The 24,242-nt window shown below is 40.6% G+C and overlaps 1 protein-coding gene across 1 annotated transcript in view; it reads left to right on the forward strand.

Moving 5' to 3' along the window:
• Positions 1-24,242, forward strand: part of LOC149443200 (proteinase-activated receptor 1-like) — a 59,008-nt gene that overhangs the window by 14,783 nt on the left and 19,983 nt on the right. The window contains exon 4 of the mRNA XM_089655783.1: positions 21,079-21,105. Within this exon, the coding sequence (XP_089511909.1) occupies positions 21,079-21,105 (27 nt within the window). The remainder of the gene's footprint in view (positions 1-21,078; positions 21,106-24,242) is intronic.

A 24,242-nucleotide genomic window follows, 5' to 3' on the forward strand; every position in this document is an offset into this window, starting at 1 on the left:
ATTGCACGGAGGAGTAGAGTTAGTTATTGGAATTAACTGTGAGGGACTTTTAAACATATGCCTGTGTATGGCCTTCAATTGAAGCTGCTTCTGCTCCGCCACTCTGCCATTGGACTCTTGATAGTCGTCTCCCCACGCTGCTGCTGGGGGGACTTTTTAACATAGGCCTCTGTATGGCCTTCAATTTTAGCTGCTTAAGCTCTGCCACTCTGCCATTGGACTCTTGATAGTCGACGACTATCAAGAGTCCAATGGCAGAGTGGCGGAGCAGAAGCAGCTTCAATTGAAGGCCATACACAGGCCTAGGTTTAAAAGTCCCTCACAGTTAATTCCAATAACGAACTCTACTCCTCCGTGCAATCTACTTACGAGACCCTGGGCAGATCTGGGTCCAATTTGTGGTAGAGACTGGTTTTGTTCAGCCATGCTTGAGCGAGTAATAACAGGTCTGTGCTGCCCTTTGGTGTCTGGCTTAATGCGCACAACACTGAACGTCCCAGCGTTTGTCAACGATTTGCCGTTAAGTGATGCAAACCCGCTGAACCACGTTCATGAGGAGCCGGTACAGGGGGCCATGAATCAGTATGGACCTGGCAGCAGCGTGAGCAGACGACAGAGGCACATGGCGCAGGGTGGCGGTGTAGGCAGCATTATTCTGAAGCCATACACAGGCCTAGGTTAAAAAGCGGAAGCCGTCAGCAGCGTGAGCAGACGACAGAGGCACATGGCGCAGGGTGGCGGTGGATGCAGCAGTATTTGGAAGCCAAACACAGGCCTCGGTTAAAAAGCGGAAGCCGTCAGCAGCGTGAGCAGACGACAGAGGCACATGGCGCAGGGTGGCGGTGGAGGCAGCAGCAATGGAAGGCCATACAGCACCCTATCACAAAATGGAACCCACCAACAGTGTAAGGAGACCTGAAAGTGGCACATGGCAGAGTCTGGCGATGAAGTCAGCAGGAATGGGAGGCCGTACAGGGACCCATGACACACTCTGGACCTGGCAGCAGCAAGAGGAGGCGGTACAGGGGCCCATGGCAGAGTGGCGAAGCGTAAGCAGCTTAAATTGAAGGCCATACAGAGGCCTATGTTAAAAAGTCCCCCCAGCAGCAGCGTGGGGAGACGACTATTAGCTCCCACTGACCATTGGCTCCCACTGATGTCAATCACAGCTAGTGAGGAGGGAGCATGAGATAGGGGCGGAGCCACACTCAACAATCGGGGTTCTGGAGCAACTCTGCACAAATGTCCCCACAGCAAGTGGCTTTTCATTGGAGAACTTAGCAGAGTGGAGGAGCCAAGAGCACTGTTGGGGACCCAGGAAGAGGAGGATTGGGTCTGCTGAGTACAAAACCATTGCACAGACCAGGTAAGTATAACATGTTTATTATGTTTAAAAAAATAAAGTTTACAATTCATTAAGCATTTCCCCAAATCTATATACAGTTGCAAGAAAAAGTATGTGAACCTCTTGGGATTACGTGGAGTTTTGCATGAATTGGGCATAAAATGTGCTCTGAACGTCATCTAAGTCACAACAATAGAAGAACACAGTCTGCTGAACATAATACTACACAAACATTAGATGTTGCCATGGTTTAATTGCACATAACATGTAAACATTCACAGTGCAGGGAGGAAAAAGTATGTGAGGCCCTAGCTTAATGACTTCTCCCCGAGCTAATTGGAGCCAGGAGTGAGCCAACCTTGACTCCAATTAGTGTGATGATATTGGATGTGTTGCTGACAGCTGTCCTGCCCTTAAAAAACACACACCTGTTTTGGGTTTACTGGTTTCAAGAAGCACTGTCTGATGTGAACCATGCCTCGCAGAAAAGAGCTCTCAGAAGACCTACGATCAAGAATTGTTGACTTGCATGAAGCTGGAAAGGGTTACAAAAGTATCTCCAAAAGCCTTGATGTTCATGTGTCCACGGTAAGACAGACTGTCTACAAATGGAGAAAGTTTAGCACTGTTGCTACTCTCCCTAGGGGTGGTCATCCTGTAAAAATGACTGCAAGAGCACAGCGCAGAATGCTGCATGAGGTAAAGAAGAATTCCAGAGTGTCAGCTAAAGACCTACAGAAATTTCTGGCGCATGCTAACATTTTTGTTGATACATCTACAATAAGGAAAACATTAAACAAGAATGGAGTACATGGGAGGACACCACGGAGGAAGCCATTGCTGTCCAAAAAGAATATTGCAGCACGGTTGAAGTTTGCAAAAGAGCACCTGGATGTTCCACAGCACTACTGGCAAAATATACTGTGGACAGATGAAACCAAGATTGAGTTGTTTGGGAAGAACACACAACACTATGTGTGGAGAAAAAAGGCACAGCACACCAACATCAAAACCTCATCCCCACTGTAAAACATGGCGGAGGGAGCATCATGGTTTGGGGCTGCTTTGCTGCCTCAGGGCCTGGACGGATTGTTGTCATTGATGGGAAAATGAATTCCAGAGTTTATCAAGACATTTTGCAGGAAAATGTACGGCCATCTGTCCGCCAACTGAAGCTTCGCAGAGGATGGGTGATGCAACAGGACAATGACCCAAAGCATACAAGTAATTCAACAAAACAATGGCTGCAACAGCACAGAATATGCCTTCTGGAGTGGCCCAGTCAGAGTCCTGACCTCAACCCAATTGAAATGCTGTGGTATGACCTTAAGAGAGCGATTCACACCAGACATCCCAAGAATATCGCTACACTGAAACAGTTTTGTGAAGAGGAGTGGTCCAAAATTACTCCAGATCGTTGGGCAAGTCTGATCTGCAACTACAGGAAACGTTTGGTTGAGGTTATTGCTGCCAAAGGAGGGTCAACCAGTTATTAAGTCCAAAGGTTCACATACTTTTTCCTCCCTGCACTGTGAATGTTTACATGTTATGTGCAATTAAACCATGGCAACATCTAATGTTTGTGTAGTATTATGTTCAGCAGACTGTGTTCTTCTATTGTTGTCACTTAGATAACGTTCAGAGCACATTTTATGCCCAATTCATGCAAAACTCCACGTAATCCCAAGGGGTTCACATACTTTTTCTTGCAACTGTAGCTTCTAATTCTAAGAAAAAAGCAGGTGTAGCAATCCTCATTAGAAAAAGGTTCCACATCCCAATTTGAACATTTTCCCACTGACACCCTAGGCCAGTGATGGCGAACCGTTGTGAGCCCGAGTGCCCAAACTGCAACACAAAAATAACTTATTTATTCCAAAGTGCCAACACTGCAATTAAACTTGAATATTGAGGTGTTAGTTTAGAAAAAACAACTCTTACAGTTGTCCAAACTAGATAACATCTTTTGTCTTAAAAGAAAAACACAATAACAGGGCTTTCAGTGATACAGATTTTGATTGGTAACACTTCTGGGCACTGATGGGTGACACTGTTGGGCACTGATGAGTGGCACTGCTGGGTGGCACTGATAATTGGTGCCCTGATTTTTAGTGCAGATCTCCCCTGTCACATCTGCCTATCATGCCTACCTGTGACAGCATGAAGAAAGTGCAGCCAATAACAGGCAACTGTGTGATGGGAGTGACTTTTGGGGGTGGGGGGACCCCTGTATCATCTCCCCAAGTTCCTTTTGTGTGTGACCCACTCTGTGCCTGTTAGGGGTACAGGGTGGTCTGTCCTGATATGGTGTAAACATGTATAGGTGGGGTGGGGGGTTTGTCCATTGTTCACTGCCACCTGGTTGTTCCATTGTTCATTGTTCTCTGCCATGTGGCTGCATCCCAGTGTTCTAGCAAACTATTATGGGATGTAATGTTTGTGTATTGGTGTGGGGGTTGGTCATTGTTCACTGCCATCTGCTGCATCCCACTGTTCTGTGTCTTGGTTTGATGGGGGGTGTTTCCTGTAGCCCTTCCCCCTGATGGGAGGGCCTGCTGATGTGTTTTCTGTTCCTGGTTGTATTTCCCTGCCCTGTGTATATATCTTGTGTTTGTGTTAAAATAAAGCAGCTGACTTCCTGGGTAAAAGGCTGCTGTGATTGGCCTTTTACCTAATCACGTGATCAGCTGTGTCCATAGGACACAGCGATCACCGACAGCACCGACAGCACTCTTTTGGCAATAGTGCAGTTGGCAAATAGTTTTAATCTCATCTCCGGTAGTGTAGGTGTGGCTTCCAACCCAGCAGCCTTTTCTTATCTATACTGAACTCATCACCCCCAGCACCAGAGCCATGTGGGAGCCACTTCCTCTCATCCACTCCCACTCTGGCCCCAGAGATATGTGGGAGATGTAGTTCGATGGGAGGTACAGTGTGGACGAGATCTAGATGGCCGGTCAGTGTGTGGCTCATGAGCACTCATCTTCCTCTTCTTCATGGCGTGCCCACTAAAATGGCTCTGCGCGCCAGCTCTGACACGCATGCCATAGATTCACCATCACTGCCCTAGGCCATCCATTCTTAAAAGCAAATGGAGGAGTGCTGACCTTACCCTCTGTAATCTATACCTCCCCAATTCAAATCAAACAACCTTTCTGGCAATGGGCTACAAATATCTTTTTAGCTTTCAACACATATCTCTGGTTACTAGGGGGATTCAAACATGTCCTACTCCTCCTCCTTTTTTTTTTTTTTATTTAAATATTTATTCGTTTTACATATAAATACATATTCCATCATTACTCTCATATAACACAGAAAACCATCAGTTATATCCCCGACTATCATTATTCCCATTACCCCCCTCCACCCATCTAATACTCCCACCCCCCCTAAGATCTACCTCTCCCCCCCAGAAAAAATAAAACCACCCACTCTGCATCTCTCCATTTTTCCTAAATAAGGGGTACTTTCACATATCCCACTCTACTGCTTTATGTATTTCACCTTGGACTCAAAATCTTCCCATTTTCCCCACCTCCTATGATATAACCACATCTTGTCTTTTTGCATAAAATACAGTTTCTCCATTCTACATATCTGATTCACTCTTCTCACCCAATCCTCTTCTCTTGGCACCTCTGAGCTATGCCAAAACTTAGGTATCAGACCCTTTGCCGCATTTAGATAATACCATATGCCCGAATCTTTGTATTTGTTCACTGATAGCTCTGTACTGTGTAACAAACACAACTCTGGATCCAATCCTATATTTATCCCAGAAACTATCCCAATTAAGCGAACCATTGTCTCCCAAAAACATTGAATCTTTGGGCACTCCCACCATATGTGGTATAACCTACCTATCTTTCCACACCCCCGCCAACCTCCTGGTGTATTCTCCCCACTCATCTTATATTCTACGTTTGGTGAAATGTGCCATCTTGTTAAACACTTATAATTTACCTCTACCTCTCTCATGCTTACGTTCTCGTGTGTTAATCTATATATTTTCCTCTGTTTATCTTCATCTATCTCAATTCCCATGTCCCTTTCCCATTTTGTTATGCACATTGGCTTTGTGTGTGTGTCTAACTCAGTAAGAATCTTATAAACTTTTGCCGTGCCCCGTTTCCCATCTCCGCATGATTCCAACAACCTCTCAAACATATTCCAATCCTTTCTCAGTCTCAAAGGTTTCAGAAGACTCCCCACAAAGTGTTTCAATTGGTGATATCTCCACTCATCTATCTTAACCACTTGCCTACCACAAATAGAGCTTTCTTTTGGTGGTATTTAATCGCCACTGGGCACTTTACTTTTTGCGCTATAAATAAAAAAAGTGCAAAAAAATTGAAAAAAAAAATTTTTCTTTGTTTCTATTATAAAATTTTTCAAACAGGTATTTTTTCTCCTTCACTGATGTGCGTTGATGAGGCAGCACTGATGGGCACTGATAGGCAGCACTGATGGGCACTGATAGGCAGCACTAAAGGGCACTGATAGGCAGTACTAATGAGGTGTCACGGATAGGCGGCACTGATAGAGAGCACTAATGAGGTGTCACGGATAGGCGGCACTAATATGCAGCACTGATAGGCGGCACTGATGATGGGTACTGATAGACGGCACTGACTGGCATCACTGCTGGGCACTGACTGGCGGCACTGACTGGCACAACCCCTGGGCACTGACTGGTGGCACTGACTGGCAGAACTGCTGGGCTGCACTGGTGGGTGGCACTGGTGGGCAGCACTGGTGGGTGGGCACAGGTGGGTGTCACTGGTGGGCACAGGTGGGTGGGCACAGGTGGGTGGCACTGCTGGGCACAGGTAGGTGGCACTTCTGGGCACAGGTGTGTAACACTGCAGAGTGGCACAGGTGGGTGCACTGCTGGGCACAGGTGGGTGCACTGCTGGGCACAGGTGGGTGATCTGCTGGGCAGAGGTGGGCGGAGCTAGTGGGCGCACTGCTGGGCACAGGTGGGCGGAACTTGCGGGTGGCACTGCTGGGCACCGATCATCAGGGCACTGATCATCAGTGCCCTGATGATCGGTGCCGATCCCCGCTCTGACAACTGCCGGTTCTCGGAAGTACTTTCCTCACGATCTGACAGCGTGAGGAAAGTGCAGCCGAGAACCAGCACTTGCATTTCCCTCTGATCAGCGTGTCATTGGACACCGCTGATCACGTGCCGTAGGACACAGCGTTCACGGAGATCGCCGGGTGCACGCCCCCTGGGGCGCGCAGGAGAGCACGTTCTGGGAGGACGTCATATGACGTCCACTCAGAACTGGCCGGCCGCAGTGCAGCCGTCATTCGGCTATCTGCGGTCGGCAGGTAGTTAATAAAAAGTTCCCTTTTGTCCTTTTTCAAGTCCTCAAGAGTTCTCAATTCCTGTCCTTCCATAATATCCCTCCGTTGAATATCCTCCTTTTTAAACCATTTTCCTGTGCTCTCCACCCTCCCTGGAGAGAATAACTCAGTGTTCCTCAGTGACATTAATTGTGAATTAAAATCCCACTTCTTAAGCTTGTGCAATTTATCCCAAACCCTTAAAACATTTAATGTATAAACACTTGTGGTATCTTTTAGTCCTCTATATTGTGCTGGTGCCCATATGATTTTACTCAAGTTAACTCCACTTAATTCGTTTTCGATTTTTCCCCTCTGGGTTGTGTGTCCAGTCATAAATTCTTGCAAGAACTGCTGCTCTATAGTACCTCTTAACATCTGGCACTCCCAATCCTCCCTTCTCTTTATTTCTACTCAACAAATCATAAGATATTCTAGGTTTTTTATTTTTCCATATATATCTTATTAACATCTTCTTAATTGCCTTAAAAAAAACCTCCGAAAGCCTAATTGGGATCATCTGGAATCTATATAGGATTTTAGGTACAATTACCATTTTTATCAGATTTATGCGCCCTATCCAAGACGGGTTTCCTCCTCCTAATTTCTTTAGTTCCTCCTTAATCTCATTTAAAAGTGAGATATAATTTAACTTATACAAGTATATATGTAAAGCAGTGAGTTTAACCCCTTGATATTTTATCTCTCTATCTTTCCATATAAAAGGGAATTCTTTTTGTATCTTTTCATTTTCACTATTTGGAAGATTTACATTTAAGATCTCCGTTTTTGTTCTGTTGATTTTCAAATTTGATAGCTCCCCATAATCCTTTAAACTCTTCATTAAATTTGGGAGTGTTATCCTAGGATTTCCCACATAGAACAACAGGTCATCCGCAAAGGCCGCCACTTTATGTTCAATTCCCCCTATCTGTATTCCTTTTATATCCAAATTTTTCCTAATTGTTGCCAATAAAGGTTCCAATGACAATACATACAACAATGGGGATAGTGGGCATCCCCGTCTTGTTCCATTTGACATCCCAATAGGTTCCGACCTCTCTCCATTAACCAAAATAACCGCAGAGGGCTCTATATACAATTTTCCTATCTACTCTCTCATTCTAACTCCCAATCCCAGAGTCTCCAGAGTGTCCATCATAAAACTCCAATCTACTCTACTATCGAATGCCTTTTCAGCATCGATCAAAAGCACCACCGCCGGAGTTTTCCCCCTCTTAGCTTTCTGAATAAGCAACAGAGTTCTCAATCCATTGTCTCTACCCTCCCTCCCTGGTACAAATCCCACCTGGTCCCCCTGGATCCATTCTGGCATTAGGTCTTTCAACCTATTTGCCAAAACCTTTGCATATAACTTAATGTCTATGTTCAAAAGTGAAATTGGTCTATAGCTAGAGCATTGAGAAGCATCCTTCCCTTCCTTTTGAATAAGCACCACATGGGCCTGTAAAGATTCTTGCCTCATCTCCATTTCCCCACCTAGGGCATTCATACATTTCTTCATTTTCGGTATTAACAATTCACTATATTTTTTATAGTATCTCACAGTATAACCATCTGGGCCTGGACTTTTCCCCATCATGGTACTTTTTAATGCTATTTTTATTTCCTCCTGCGTCATTTCTGAATCAAGGGAATTCAGTTGATCTTCACTTAACTTCGATAGTCCAGCATTTTTTAAATATATCCTTCTTTTTTCTCTATTCACATTTCCACTTTTATTTACTGAATCCTGGGAAGTAATATTGTACAGCTTGCTATAATATTCCTTAAATACCTTGGCGATCTCATTAGTAGCATAGACCATTTCTCCCCTGGGGTTTCTTATTTTTTCTATATAATTCCTGTTTTTCTTTTTCCTCAAGGCTCTCATCAAATATTTTCCTGGTCTATCTCCCCATCTATACCTCTTACTTGCCACTTTATTAAAAACTCTTCTCCTCCTATTTGGGCAATAAATATTCGCAATTGTACATTCCGTTTCCTGCATCCTACCTCTCAAAAACAAAAATCTCCCCTCAATATCTATTTTTCTTTCCTCCACCTCAAGCCTTATGTTTTTTATAAACCCTATTGCTACTCCCTTAGCTCTCTTAATTGGAGAATCTGCATAAAACCATGTTGGATAATTTCTAGAATTCAGCTTAATATTTGACTTAATCTCAAGATGTGTCTCCTGTAAAAAGACTACCGAAGCTTCTCTATGTTGCAACTCCTTGAATAGCTTAAATCTTTTCCCAGGACAATTCAACCCATTTACATTATATGTTATAAACCGTAAGTCTTCCATACTTCTTGTATCTCTTTTTTTCTCCTAAATTTCCTCTTTTCCACCCTTAATTCCCTTATATTTCCCTTCCTTATGCAGAGTGTTAACTTTAATACCCCCTCTCCATTCCCTCCCACCCACCCTCCCCTGTTACTCCCCTCCCCCCCAACCCCACCCACCCACCCCACCACCCCTCCAACTCCCCATCCCACCCCATTTCCCCTCCATCTCCTCCCTCCCCCCTCCCCCCCATCTCCCGATCCACTAACCCCCAACCCCCCCTCCCATTTTTAGGCTTTCAATTTGCCTACTAACCATTTGTGGGCCTATTCCCACCTTTGGTTCGAACCTTGGGGTTAAGCTCCGCCCATGGACGGCTCACCCACCCTCCAACCTCCCCAGTTTACCCCCCATCTATTTAATTTACCACCAGCTTTTGAGGCCTGAGATACAGAGGAGATATAGTAAGGTTGCTGAAAAAAAAAACACAATCTTATACCTCCACCTCCCTACTTTCCTCCCCTAAAAAACTGCCAATCCTCTTTTCCCATAACTCTTCTTTCTCTGTCTTCTTCTTCCCATCCAGCTATCTCTACTCTCTGCAAGTCCAATCTATCACAGAAGTCTCTCAAGTCCTCAGGAAACCTCAAATAGGCTGTAACTCCATTCTTCAATCCAATTAGGCACGCTGGGGTCCCCCATCTATAATGCACATTCTGCTTTCTCATCTGCTCCAACAGGGGTTTCAAAGATCTCCTTCTCCATAAAGTCTCAGGTGTTAGGTCAGCAAAAATCTGAATGTCTATTGCTCCATACTTAATATTTATTCTTCCTTTGATCTTCATCCAAATCTCTTCTTTATCTCTATACTTATGGAATTGTACAATTATGTCTCTCAGTTTTTCCTTCCCGTTACCTTGTTGAAGCTTTCCTATTCTGAAGACTCCATCCAATTTGATCGACTCTGTATCAGATCTGTCCATTATGGAGTTTACAATTTTACAAACTACTCCCTGCAATTCTTCCCCTTTTGAAATCTCTGGGACTCCATGTATCCTAAGTTTACTTCTCCTGTCCCTGTTTTCCTGTACCTCCATTTTATATAGCAACTTCCTCTGGACTTTCCCAATATTAGTCATCTTTTTTTCTAATTTGAATATGTTTTGGGCCTGATTTTTAGCTTTCTCCTCTGCTTCTTCCACTCTCAATAACAACTGTCATTCCGAATAGCCGTCATTTCTTGCTTTATTGTTTTCTCAAGATTTTTAAACATTTCTGCCATCTCTTTTTCATTCGGTACTTGTAATTCGCTTTCAAGATCTTTCAATTCCATATTTACTACCATTTGTTGACTGCTACTATTCCTACTCAGCGATAATCTAGGACTGTTTTCCAAACTAGTTTCCATTTCACCTTTTTCAATTACACCTTGGAACATTTCTGGGGTCATATTTCCCTGGGACGTATATTTTTTGATCGTACCAGTTTGGGTTCCTTTGGGTCCACTTCCTTTAGCACTTTTATTCTTCATATCTTCTGTGTATTTTATTCTCTTCTACAGATTCAGGATAGGTAAATATTAGATTTATATACTGAGTATTGAGACTTGGTTTGTTATTTGTTCCATAACATTTGTTTCTAGATCTCTCAGTCCTCTCTTCTTTCCCCCTCCTTCATAACCCCCAGGAATCCCCCCTTCTCTCCTTCACCTCCTGCTCCTCTGTATGGCACAATACAACATATAGTCTCTTGCAAGCCCTAGTCGCTCTCACTCACCCTCCTTTCTTTTCTTGTGAGATGGCTCCGGGCTGCAGATGTCAGTCCTTCCAAATCGAATCAGTCCTTGGGGGGGTTCCTCAGGGTCTCTTCTTTCCTTTATACCCCCATTTTATTAGGGGTCTGGCCAGGGAAAAACAGGCTGGGACACAGGCTTGACTCTCCTCCACTAAAACCGGCTGGTAGACAAGCTGGGTATCTTCGCCGGCCGGCTTCCTAGTCTCCCAGAGCTCCTTTGCGGCTGCCCATGTGGTATCACCACATCACCTCTCTCCCGGCAACCCAACAACTCCATCCTAGCTAGCGAAACCCGGGAGAATCGGTCTCTGTCTCCAGCCTCCAGTCCCCCGCGTCACTGCTCCTCCGTCGGGTCCATTGCTGCCTCACTCCCACAGGTGAGTCTCGCCTGGTGTTTTCTTTGCCTTAGGGGGTCCCTTAGGGAGGTCAGAGAGTGGAGATCTCCTACTGCATGTCCACCTCAGCCGCCATGTTCAGGCTCCCCCCTCCTAACCATGTCCTACTCCTCCTGTATGGATAAACCCACAATCAACAACAGCAAAAAATCTATTTATATATATATATATATATATCACTTTCCATAAAACATGCCTTGTTCAATGTGTGGAGAACAGCCCACCCATTAGATGAGCTATTTACTATTTACTCGTACCCTCACAAATCCCATTTATGAATAGATTGCTTTTTGTGATTGCTTTAGCACTGAGAGTACAGTATGTAGAGGCCCCAACATTCACCCTATATCTTGGTCTGACCACCATGCGCCCATAACCCTTTCACTTTTGCTTCATCACATGCCATTTAAATCATTAGTTTTTACTCAAACCTGGACCCTCTAAAATGACTAAAAATACTTAAACTGAAGCTCTTCCTATTAATATTTCTCAACAAATACTGCAATATCTCAATCAAACTTTCCCATACTTGTGGAAATGCTCCATTCATACAGACTTGGGTAAAACCTGCACTTACTTACAATACACTCTACAAAGAAGATGTTACTCCTCCTTACAACAAACTCAATAAGCTCCTCTTATAATGGAAATCTAATCTTATTTCCTTTTTGGGCCACATTGCGACCATCAAAATGGCCATCAAAATGGCCATTTTATCATTTTATTGGCTTTTCCTGAAAGTATAAACTACATTAGATTTCTAGATCTGTCTTATTTGCCTCACATGATCAGGGGAGCCTTGCTTTTCCGAATGTCTCCAAATGTCATCTTGCTGCTCAAGAGTTGTTGTGGGTGACTGTAAAATATTTCATCCTGTCGACATCCCGGGCATAGAAACCTAATGGGTCATATTTAAAAATAAAGCTAATACTTTGTCTGAGCCGACACAAAATAATACATTTATTAGAATAGTCCACAGCTACTGAGCAACCAGCAAATAATAAGACAGTAAAGACTTTGGTTAGGAGTATATAACGTGAAGAGGTAAGCAATTTGTGATGTACAACACGAGGAGGTAGATTCACTAACACTGGAGAGTGCAACATTTGGTGCAGTTGTGCATGGCAGCCAATCAGCTTCTAACTTCAGCTTGTTCAATCAAGCTTAAAAAATAATGGAAGATAATTGGTTTCCATAAAATTTTGCACAAATTTTCCAGTTTTAGTAACTCAACCACAGAGGTGCAGTATGTGTCGCAGTGCCCTTTATGTTGCTGTTCAGCAGGAGGAAAAGATGGGCGATGTCTTTGGTCAACAAGAGGAAAAAAATGCTCAATGTTGGTGGTCAGTGGAAGGAATACAAGGCCGGAATTGGTAGTCATTGTGTGGGTGGGGCCAGTTAGATGGTACCCAATATGTAATAATGGCACACAGAGACCAAGTAAAGTGGTACAATTATTATTTAGTTAAGTGAAGGTAAAAAATAACAAATGGGGAATAGCGGCAGGCACTTGGCTAAATGGTTCCAAAATAATTTAATATCAGTGTCTCAGTAAAACAGGCAACACAGGTGCAGGAGATCTCAGCAATGTTAGTGGCAGAGGGTTCAGCGCTAGGGGATCATAAATAATGCATATGAACATAAATATAATGCTTAAAATGCTTAAAAACAAGTGTCTCGTTGTACACAAATTATTATAAAAAAAACTGTACATAACACACCATGGTGCAAATCACAATAAAGTGCAAAGATATAGTCCACACATATGCTATTCCTGTCACTGCGTCGTGACCAAACGGTAATGATTGTGAGTGCCCAGTCCACAATATCCCAGTGGGTTAAGTGCTGAGAGGATCACAGAGATCTCTGTGGTAAATTCAAAAGGTGGCGATATCCAAACTAATAAAAGACTGCGCACTCACCAGATGCACAATCAATATGAGCATGTAAGAGATAACCCCTCTTAAGGTTTAATCCAGGATTCCCTCTGGAGTGTGGTCTGGTCTGTTCCTACTCTCTGCTCACTCATTTATTAGGCATGGCTATGTCCTCCTTAAACATGACTCTGTGGGTAGTAGGAAGCTCACAAGGAGCCCCAGAAAGAAAGGAGGCCCAATAGCGTGATACTGTTTAATATATAATGATTTATTGCATCCAGCAAGCATGAGAGTAAAATAACAGCTACTGACCAGATAATCCAAGATGGCCGCCGGGACCCACGTGGTGTGACGTCACTGCACTGTAGCTCCTCCCTGACATGTTTTCAACCACACATATTCATAGGGGGTGTGCTTACAGTGCAAGACATCTGGCAGTGTCCTTATATAGCAAAAATGGCGCACGCACCATGCGTAATGGTAAGCACGCGCCATTTTGTGAAAGAGAAATGTCTCCAAATAGGCGCCATTTTACCGGAGTTCTCGTATGTGCATATGTCACAGTATCGGGAATATGGGCGCGATCAGGCGCCAAATAAAATTTCCCTATTTGCGCATGCATGCGCGCCATCATAAGAGACTCAGACAGTATTCTGTGCCAACTCGACCACCAGGGAAGAAAGAATCAGAACCATCCATCATTAATAATGCAAATTGATTCTAAATTGCATGTTAGCATTCAGCTAAGTAAGGGGGAAAATATCCTCAATATGTAGTTGGAACGATAATTGCGCACATGCGCAAAGAACCCCTTCATATGACCATGTGACTGTGCAGGGGGATTAAAAAGGTAAGCATTTCTTAAATTAGAATGAATTACTCCATTAGAGGCATTGCGTACAATTGGATTATTATAAAAATATTTCTTAAGTGAAATCTGGCATACACATTTGTGTACATTAATGTACGTTTGAAATTTATTAAGTTTATTATTAGGTGCAAATTTCAGCCCTTTATTAAGCAATGGTAATTCTTGGGCTGACAATTCCACCCTACTTAAATTGAATATACCTCTACTTTTAACATTGCCTGTTCCATGCATCCTAGTGGGCTTAATATCAATATGGATATTAATTGTTTTATTGACAATAGTTAAGAGTTTTACCTGTATAAATGTGTTATATGCACATATAATGACAGAGAAAAAGGAGAGTGAACAGTTTTGTTTCCTCTACCACTGGTAAAAATTATAATATAGACAATTTTATAACCTGCAATAGTAGATATGTGGTTTATTTACTTCAGTGCCCGTATAAGAAACAATATATAGGCCGTACCACAAGAAGATTGAGGGATCGTTTACACGAACATGTATACAATATCAAACGGGGTTATAAGGAACATTCCCTCTCTAATCATTACCGGAGGTGTCACCATAGAGACCCTTCATCCTTGACATTTGTGGGAATAGATAGATATTGTACATGCACAGTGGAGAGGCACTAATAAAAAGTGAGCTGTTTCACAGATGGAATCCAAGTGGATTTTCGAGATTGGTTCCATGCATCCTATGGTTTTATGGTCATTGGGAATTCTTTTATTTTATTTCACTTCATATTATTAATACTTTTACGTTTAATTTTAATTATTTTATTTTAATAAAAATTATTCATGTTGTTTTTAGGAAGCACCAGCTATATTACATGTATATTTGTATTAATGCATGTTTTTATGATCATTTTATATATTTATATTTTTATTCTTTGTATTATGTATAATCCTTGTGCCACCACTCACACCAGTGATCACCATAGTCTATATAATAGGGACATGTTTAATTGCACTTTAGATGCAGACACCCTATATTTAATTCATTAAACATTTCTGTAATGCAGATTATATATGTCACATTACAGGTATGAAGGGGTTCTTTGCACATACGCGCAATTATCGTTCCAGCTACATATTGAGGATATGTTCCCCCTTACTTAGCTGAATGCTAACATGCAATTTAGAATCATTTTGCATTATTAATGATGGATGGTTCATTCTTTCTTCCCTGGTGGTTGGGTTGGCACGGAATACTGTCTGAGTCTCCGTTATGATGGCGTGCGCGCATGCGCGAATAGAGAACTTCTATTTGGCGCCTGATTGCGCCCATATTCCTGATACTGTGACATATGCACATGTGCAAACTCCGGTAAAATGGCGCCTATTTAAAGACATTTCTCTTTTACCGCACGTGCGCCATTTTTGCTATATAAGGACACTGCCAGACGTCTTGCACTGTAAGCACAGCCCCTATGAATACGTGCGGTTGCATGAAACACGTCAGGGAGGAGCTACAGTGCAGTGACGTCACACTACCGCCGGCACCACGTGGGTCCCGGCGGTCATCTTGGATTATCTGGTCAGTAGCTGTTATTTTACTCTCATGCTTGCTGGATGCAATAAATCATTATATATTAAGCAGTATCACGCTATTGGGCCTCCTTTCTTTCTGGCGCTCCTTGTGAGCTTCCTACTACCCACAGAGTCATGTTTAAGGAGGACAGAGCCATGCTTAATAACTGGTGAGCAGAGAACAGGAACAGACCAGACCACACTCCAGAAGGAATCCTGGATTAAACCTTAAGAGGGGTTATCTCTTACATGCGCATATTGATTGTGCATCTGGTGAGTGCGCAGTCTTTTATTAGTTTGGATATCGCCACCTTTTGAATTTACCACAGAGATCTCTGTGATCCTCTCAGCACTTAACCCACTGGGATATTGTGAACTGGGCACTCACAATTAGAGATGAGCGAAACGAACCAGGCGAAGTGGAATTTGTTTCGAATTTCAGGAAAAATTTGATTTGCGGCGAATCCGAATATTAGCATACTTCGGGTGCGCGAATCGGATTTTTCCCGATCAGCCGGCAAAAGTGTCCCTGCAGAGAGCTCCGCTATTTCTGACAGTTCTCTGACAGAAGGAACACATGTACAGCGGTTGAAACATTGTATCTATTTGTTTACATTTAGGATACAGATGTTTTTATTCGGAAACAGATACAATGTTTCAACCGCTGTAAATGTGAAGGAACTGTCAGAGAACTGTCAGAAATAGCGGAGCTCTCTGCAGATACACTTTTTGCTGTACTGGAATACTTCTTCTTTTCATTCTTCTTTTCATTCTTCTCATTCTTCTTTTCATTCTTCTTTTCATTCTTCTTCTCATTCTTCTTTTCATTCTTCTTCTTCTTCTTTTCATTCTTCTTTTCATTCTTCTCATTCTTCTTTTCTTCTTCATGAAAAGAAGAATGAGAAGAAGAATGAAAAGAAGAATGAAAAGAAGAAGAAGAATGAAAAGAAGAATGAGAAGAAGAATGAGAAGAATGAAAAGAAGAATGAGAAGAATGAAAAGAAGAATGAAAAGAAGAAGAAGAAGAATGAAAAGAAGAAGAATGAAAAGAAGAATGAAAAGAAGAAGAAGAATGAAAAGAAGAATGAGAAGAATGAAAAGAAGAATGAAAAGAAGAAGAAGAATGAAAAGAAGAATGAGAAGAAGAATGAAAAGAAGAATGAGAAGAAGAATGAGAAGAATGAAAAGAAGAATGAAAAGAAGAAGAAGAAGAATGAAAAGAAGAATGAAAAGAAGAAGAAGAATCTTTTCATTCTTCTCATTCTTCTTTTCATTCTTCTTCTTCTTCTTCTTTTAATTCTTCTTCTTTTCATTCTTCTTTTCATTCTTCTTCTTATTCTTTTCATTCTTCTTCTTCTTTTCATTCTTCTTTTCATTCTTCTTCTTCTTCTTTTCATTCTTCTTTTCATTCTTCTTCTTCTTTTCATTCTTCTTCTTCTTCTTTTCATTCTTCTTCTTCTTTTCATTCTTCTTCTTCTTCTTTTCATTCTTCTTTTCATTCTTCTCATTCTTCTTTTCATTTTTCTCATTCTTCTTTTCATTCTTCTTTTCATTCTTCTTCTCATTCTTCTTTTCATTCTTCTTCTTTTCATTCTTCTTTTCATTCTTCTCATTCTTCTTTTCTTCTTCATGAAAAGAAGAATGAGAAGAAGAATGAAAAGAAGAATGAAAAGAAGAATGAGAAGAAGAATGAAAAGAAGAATGAAAAGAAGAATGAGAAGAAGAATGAGAAGAATGAAAAGAAGAATGAGAAGAATAAAAAGAAGAATGAAAAGAAGAAGCAGAAGAATGAAAAGAAGAAGAAGAATGAAAAGAAGAATGAAAAGAAGAAGAAGAATCTTTTCATTCTTCTCATTCTTCTTTTCATTCTTCTTCTTCTTCATTTCATTCTTCTTCTGTTTTTCTTTCTTCTTTTCATTCTTCTTCTTCTTCTTTTCATTCTTCTTCTTCTTTTCATTCTTCTTTTCATTCTTCTTCTTCCTCTTTTCATTCTTCTTCTTCTTTTCATTCTTCTTTTCATTCTTCTTCTTCTTTTCATTCTTCTTCTTCTTCTTTTCATTCTTCTTTTCATTCTTCTCATTCTTCTTTTCATTCTTCTTTTCATTCTTCTTCTCATTCTTCTTTTCATTCTTCTCATTCTTCTTTTCTTCTTCATGAAAAGAAGAATGAGAAGCAGAATGAAAAGAAGAATGAAAAGAAGAATGAGAAGAAGAATGAAAAGAAGAATGAAAAGAAGAATGAAAATAAGAATGAAAATAAGAATGAAAAGAAGAAGAAGAATGAAAAGAAGAATGAGAAGAAGAATGAGAAGAAGAATGAGAAGAATGAAAAGAAGAATGAGAAGAATGAAAAGAAGAAGAAGAAGAATGAAAAGAAGAAGAAGAATGAAAAGAAGAATGAAAAGAAGAAGAAGAATCTTTTCATTCTTCTCATTCTTCTTTTCATTCTTCTTCTTTTCATTCTTCTTCTTTTCATTCTTCTTTTCATTCTTCTTCTTCTTCTTTTCATTCTTCTTCTTCTTTTCATTCTTCTTTTCATTCTTCTTCTTTTCATTCTTCTCATTCTTCTTTTCATTCTTCTTCTTCTTCTTTTCATTCTTCTTCTTCTTCTTTTCATTCTTCTTTTCATTCTTCTTCTTTTTCTTTTCATTCTTCTTCTTCTTTTCATTCTTCTTCTTCTTTTCATTCTTCTTTTCATTCTTCTTCTTCTTTTCATTCTGCTTCTTCTTTTCATTCTTCTTTTCATTCTTCTTCTTTTCATTCTTCTTTTCCTTCTTCTTTTCATTCTTCTCATTCTTCTTTTCATTCTTTTCATTCTTCTTCTCATTCTTCTTTTCATTCTTCTTCTTCTTCTTTTCATTCTTCTCATTCTTCTTTTCTTCTTCATGAAAATAAGAATGAGAAGAAGAATGAAAAGAAGAATGAGAAGAATGAAAAGAAGAATGAAAAGAAGAAGAAGAATGAAAAGAAGAATGAGAAGAAGAATGAAAATAAGAATGAGAAGAAGAATGAGAAGAATGAAAAGAAGAATGAAAAGAAGAAGAAGAAGAAGAAGAATGAAAAGAAGAAGAAGAAGAATGAAAAGAAGAATGAAAAGAAGAAGAATGAGAAGAAGAATGAAAAGAAGAATGAAAAGAAGAATGAGAAGAATGAAAAGAAGAATGTAAAGAAGAAGAAGAATGAAAAGAAGAATGAGAAGAGGAATGAAAAGAAGAATGAGAAGAAGAATGAGAAGAATGAAAAGAAGAATGAGAAGAATGAAAAGAAGAATGAAAAGAAGAAGAAGAAGAATGAAAAGAAGAATGAAAAGAAGAATGAAAAGAAGAAGAAGAATCTTTTCATTCTTCTCATTCTTCTTTTCTTTCTTCTTCTTCTTCTTTTCATTCTTCTTCTTCTTTTCATTCTTCTTTTCATTCTTCTTCTGAGGATGAGGATGAGGATGAAGAAGAAGAAGAAGTAGGATGAAAATAAGAAGAATTCCAAGCCGGGAAAAAGTGTATCTGTCAGAAATAGAGGAGCTCTGCAGATACACTTTTTGCCGGCTTGGAATTCTTCTTATTTTCATCCTACTTCTTCTTCTTCTTCTTCATCCTCATCCTCTTCTTCTTCTTCTGAGGATGAGGATGAAGAAGAAGAAGAAGAAGAAGAAGTAGGATGAAAATAAGAAGAATTCCAAGCCGGCAAAAAGTGTATCTGCAGAGCTCTGCTAAGTGTATCTGCAGAGCTCCGCTATTTCTGACAGTTCTCTGACATTCACATTTTACAGCGGTTGAAACATTGTATCTATTTGTTTCCATTTATGAAATAGCGGAGCTCTGCAGATACACTTAGCTGAGCTCTGCAGATACACTTTTTGCCGGCTTGGAATTCTTCTTATTTTCATCCTACTTCTTCTTCTTCATCCTCATCCTCAGAAGAAGAAGAAGAGGATGAGGATGAAGAAGAAGAAGAAGAAGAAGAAGAAGAAGTAGGATGAAAATAAGAAGAATTCCAAGCCGAGAAAAAGTGTATCTGTCAGAAATAGAGGAGCTCTGCAGATACACTTTTTGCCGGCTTGGAATTCTTCTTATTTTCATCCTACTTCTTCTTCTTCTTCTTCTTCTTCATCCTCATCCTCATCCTCTTCTTCTTCTTCTGAGGATGAGGATGAGGATGAAGAAGAAGAAGAAGTAGGATGAAAATAAGAATTCCAAGCCGGCAAAAAGTGTATCTGCAGAGCTCCGCTATTTCTGACAGTTCTCTGACATTCACATTTTACAGCGGTTGAAACATTGTATCTATTTGTTTCCATTTATGGAAACAAATAGATACAATGTTTCAACCGCTGTTAATGTGACTGTCAGAGAACTGTCAGAAATAGCGGAGCTCTGCAGATACACTTAGCGGAGCTCTGCAGATACACTTTTTGCCGGCTTGGAATTCTTATTTTCATCCTACTTCTTCTTCTTCTTCTTCTTCTTCATCCTCATCCTCATCCTCAGAAGAAGAAGAAGAAGAAGAGGATGAGGATGAGGATGAAGAAGAAGAAGAAGAAGAAGAAGTAGGATGAAAATAAGAATTCCAAGCCGAGAAAAAGTGTATCTGTCAGAAATAGAGGAGCTCTGCAGATACACTTTTTTCCGGCTTGGAATTCTTCTTATTTTCATCCTACTTCTTCTTCTTCATCCTCATCCTCAGAAGAAGAAGAAGAGGATGAGGATGAAGAAGAAGAAGAAGAAGAAGAAGAAGTAGGATGAAAATAAGAAGAATTCCAAGCCGAGAAAAAGTGTATCTGTCAGAAATAGAGGAGCTCTGCAGATACACTTTTTGCCGGCTTGGAATTCTTCTTCTTCTTCATCCTCATCCTCATCCTCTTCTTCTTCTTCTGAGGATGAGGATGAAGAAGAAGAAGAAGAAGAAGTAGGATGAAAATAAGAAGAATTCCAAGCCGGCAAAAAGTGTATCTGCAGAGCTCCGCTAAGTGTATCTGCAGAGCTCCGCTAAGAAATAGCGGAGCTCTGCAGATACACTTTTTGCCGGCTTGGAATTCTCCTTCTTCTCATCCGTCTTAAGTTGCAAACATACAAAGCACATTTCAGCAGGTTGTGATAGCAGACGTGTTACTTCCTGAAGACAGAGAGAAGAGAGGAAGAAAGAGAACCAACAAGTTTTACACATATGCACAGCTGATAACCTTAGTGTACAGTGCCATCTACTGGTCTAGTGATATTAACACAGAAATACTATATACAGTACATTATATTACATGCTGTTGCATTCCCAACACTATGTGGAGGGAGAGGGGGCACTGGTACTCTGTGGAGGTGGAGGGGGCACTGGTATTCTGTGGAGGGAGAGGGGGGACTCTGTGTACCTGCATTACCAGGAAAATCTGTTCATAAATTAGCCAGGACTGCAAATTTAATACCCCCAGGTCTCACCTCGAACCCATGGCAGCAGTGCACCCATACTTCATCCCTATTTACTGCTTGTTATTCTTGAGGTTTCTAGAAAAAAACGAACATGGATAGAGGAAAGTTATATTTTTTTAAATGAAAAAAAAATTGTTTAATTAAAGAATACCTGTATTGTATGTTCTGATTGGATGATTCTCTGACATTATACTCTGATACTTTTGCAGATGACGGTTCCACGTTTATCATCTTAGGTAAGGAAATCGTCATACAATATTATTTCATGTTTAACAAATTACTGTTTTGACTTCAAATATGTCTACAAGTTGTTTTGTTTCATCATTCTCCTATTTGCTTTAAAAGGTATAACTCTTTGCCCTGAGATACGGACACTTTAGTTCCAGCAATACGCATATCACCTAATATTCTAATTATTATTATTATTATTATTATTATTATTATATGGGATTTATATATAGCCAACAGTTTATGCATCACTTTACAACTTAAATAATGATCAGGATTGGGGTAAGAGGACCTGTCATGTTATTATGGACAGGATTGGGGTAAGACAACCTGTCATGTTATTATGGACAGGATTGGGGTAAGAGGACCTGTCATGTTATTATAGACAGGATTGGGGTAAGAGGACCTGTCATGTTATTATCGACAGGATTGGGGTAAGAGGACCTGTCATGTTATTACCGACAGAATTTGGGTAAGAACCTTTTTCCTTTTTTTTTTTTACAATTTTGTTTTACATCTTGTCATCAAAGTAGCTCATATGGCACTGTATTACTCTGGGGGTGATCAGGATTATTTTTACATTGTTTTTGCTTATATTATGACGCAATCATTTTTGCTGTCATTAATGGGTTTTCCATTCATGAACAGCTTGCTTATGGTTGTGATCTATGTTTGACTACAGCTAATCATAAGGTACAGGTAACCAGGTACCATGTGATTTCTATGAGCCAATCATAGATCACAACAGTAAGCAAGCTTTTTGTCAATGGAAAACCACTCATCACAGGTTGTTTACATTGTTAACATGCAATCACTTTGACCAATCACAGCGATCACATGATACCCGGATACTGGTAACTGTGGCAGGGTGGCAAGTGGCTGATGGACAGCTTGAAATCTTCATTTGGAGTTTCTTTAAGACCTTCTCTAAGAACTCCTTATGCTATTCATGGGTTCTACTAAAAACAGTCATGTCTTCCAAGTACCCTGTTACCTCAGTCAAGTTCACGTTGCTCACCATCTGCTCCATCAGTTGCTGGAAGGTTGTAGGAATTCAAAACAGATTTTTGGGGGATCCTGTCATATTCATAGAACCCCAACAGGCAGATGAAGGAAGGCTTTTCCCAATCTTCTGGATGCATGGGAATATGATGGTACCCACTGCTTGGGTCCAACACACTGGACAGCTTCACCCACAACAGACATTGTAGAGCATCCTCTATCCATAGGGTGGTATACTGGTCAGGAATAGTCCTGCTGAAGGTGCGATATTCAATGCACATCTTCAGGGAACCATTCATCTTCATTGGTTCACCTTCTGTAACATGGGATACATTCCCTTTTAAACATGTGTAATTAGTTTTGGTCTGAATCTAAATTCAGACAAATTTTTGGTTATTTAGAGATTCGTATGTATTCAAATCTCTGAACAACAATAGTAACAAATCTCATTAAAATTTTGTTTTTTCTTTTTCTAACAACTTTAACATTTTCTGAACAATTTGACTCGGTTGAAAAATGTATCAATGGATCTGAATTCTGAGAATAGTTGAATGTTAACGAGTGGGCTGGGAAGCCATCCACCTTATCCCTAACAAGCAATGATTCATCAGCTGTCAGTGGTTTCCCCACTGACAGCTGAATGTAAAAAAAAACAAATTTATCTGAAACAAAATGATTTTTTTTGTTCTGCACATTTCTATTTTATCACAGAGCTCCTTGTAAGTCCAGGAGGAGGATGAGGGCACACAATAACCAAGGTGTTAAGTGTATTAAACTAGTACAGAGGGATAACATGCCAGTCCAACTGGCTAATACCCATCATAAGGGAACTTTTTAGCTTCAATATCCCCAATTTCCACATCCTCCAGCTTCTGCAGGGGTAGGTGTTTTAAATGTTTATAGAAGTCCTGGTACAGCAGGGTCACTTGAGCATCCAAATCAATATGGGCATTTGTGTAGAAACTAGGGATGCAAATCCATGTGGTCTATGCTTGCACTTCCCTCTAAGCATGATGATGCTTTTACAGTCTATTCTGAGTTTTAGAAGATTGGCATGTATGGTCTTTCCTGGATGAAATATCTGGGGTCAAAGAAAGTGAGTTGGATGGTCTTTCAGCAGGTGGGGCCCTATCTGAGACTTTAGGCCTCCCCTGTCATTTATTTTATTCTTTAGAATTGAAGATGGATTTCATGGGTGGGCACCTGGTTGTCTCCTGGCACTGGGTTTTGGACTTTAACTGTCTCATACAACTGTGTCAGCAGTGTCCCACTCCTCCGCAGTTAATGCAAATCACTTGGTTTGAACAGGGTTTGAAGATGGATCATACCCCAGAACACTCTCTTTAGGGGATTTAGTGATTTTGTCAACCAGTAGTCATCATTTCTATCACTTGTGACATCTGTGACTTCAGGGTTGCTATTTTTAATTTGACTTCTACCTCCTTCACTGACCCAACTTCACCTGACAATCCCATTCTCAGACTAAGCAGGACTTATTGGCCTCAAACATTGCCTCCTCTTCTCTCTCTCTACCATAACGAATTTGGCATATCTTAGCAAAGTGTGCTTTTTCAATGTCTTCAACTGGATCCAGACTGGATCAGGATGTAGGGCACCTCTCAGGATCTGCTTAACTACAGCTTTCTCTACAAATACAGGCTTTTGCTTTTTCAAGCACAATTTTGTACAGTGTCTTGTATATTTTCTGGATATACTCAAACAGTCCCTAACTCTTATGTTGAAATGTGGTTGAACTAATACATCAAATCATAATATTTCTCCTTTCTCCCAAATTACTGTAGCAACTCCTCTCAAACTCTTGGTGACACATTGTTTCTACTGAGCTTCTGACATCTCCTATTCTTCCAAAGTCTGCACAGTCTGTTCTATTCAGGTCTCATATTGTTCTTCAATGAGCATTGGCTGTATCCCAGAGAAGATTCTTCAGAGCACCCTGTAGCTTTCTCCTGAGTAGACAATGCTAACCTGATCACACCTGTCATGAAATCTCCCAAAGTAGTGAAAGATGTGACCACAGTGGTGACTGAGGTTGTTGAAACAGAAACCCCTTCCATTGGCGTTGCCTGAATTTAACTCTCTGGGTTGGCAGTTTTAGTTGAACTAAAGCAGCCTCAAGTCATTG

Source organism: Staurois parvus, unplaced genomic scaffold, assembly GCF_062004578.1.
Source record: "Staurois parvus isolate SC_StPar_1 unplaced genomic scaffold, SC_StPar_1.0 ptg000870l, whole genome shotgun sequence".
In the NCBI taxonomy this organism is placed as follows: domain Eukaryota; kingdom Metazoa; phylum Chordata; class Amphibia; order Anura; family Ranidae; genus Staurois; species Staurois parvus.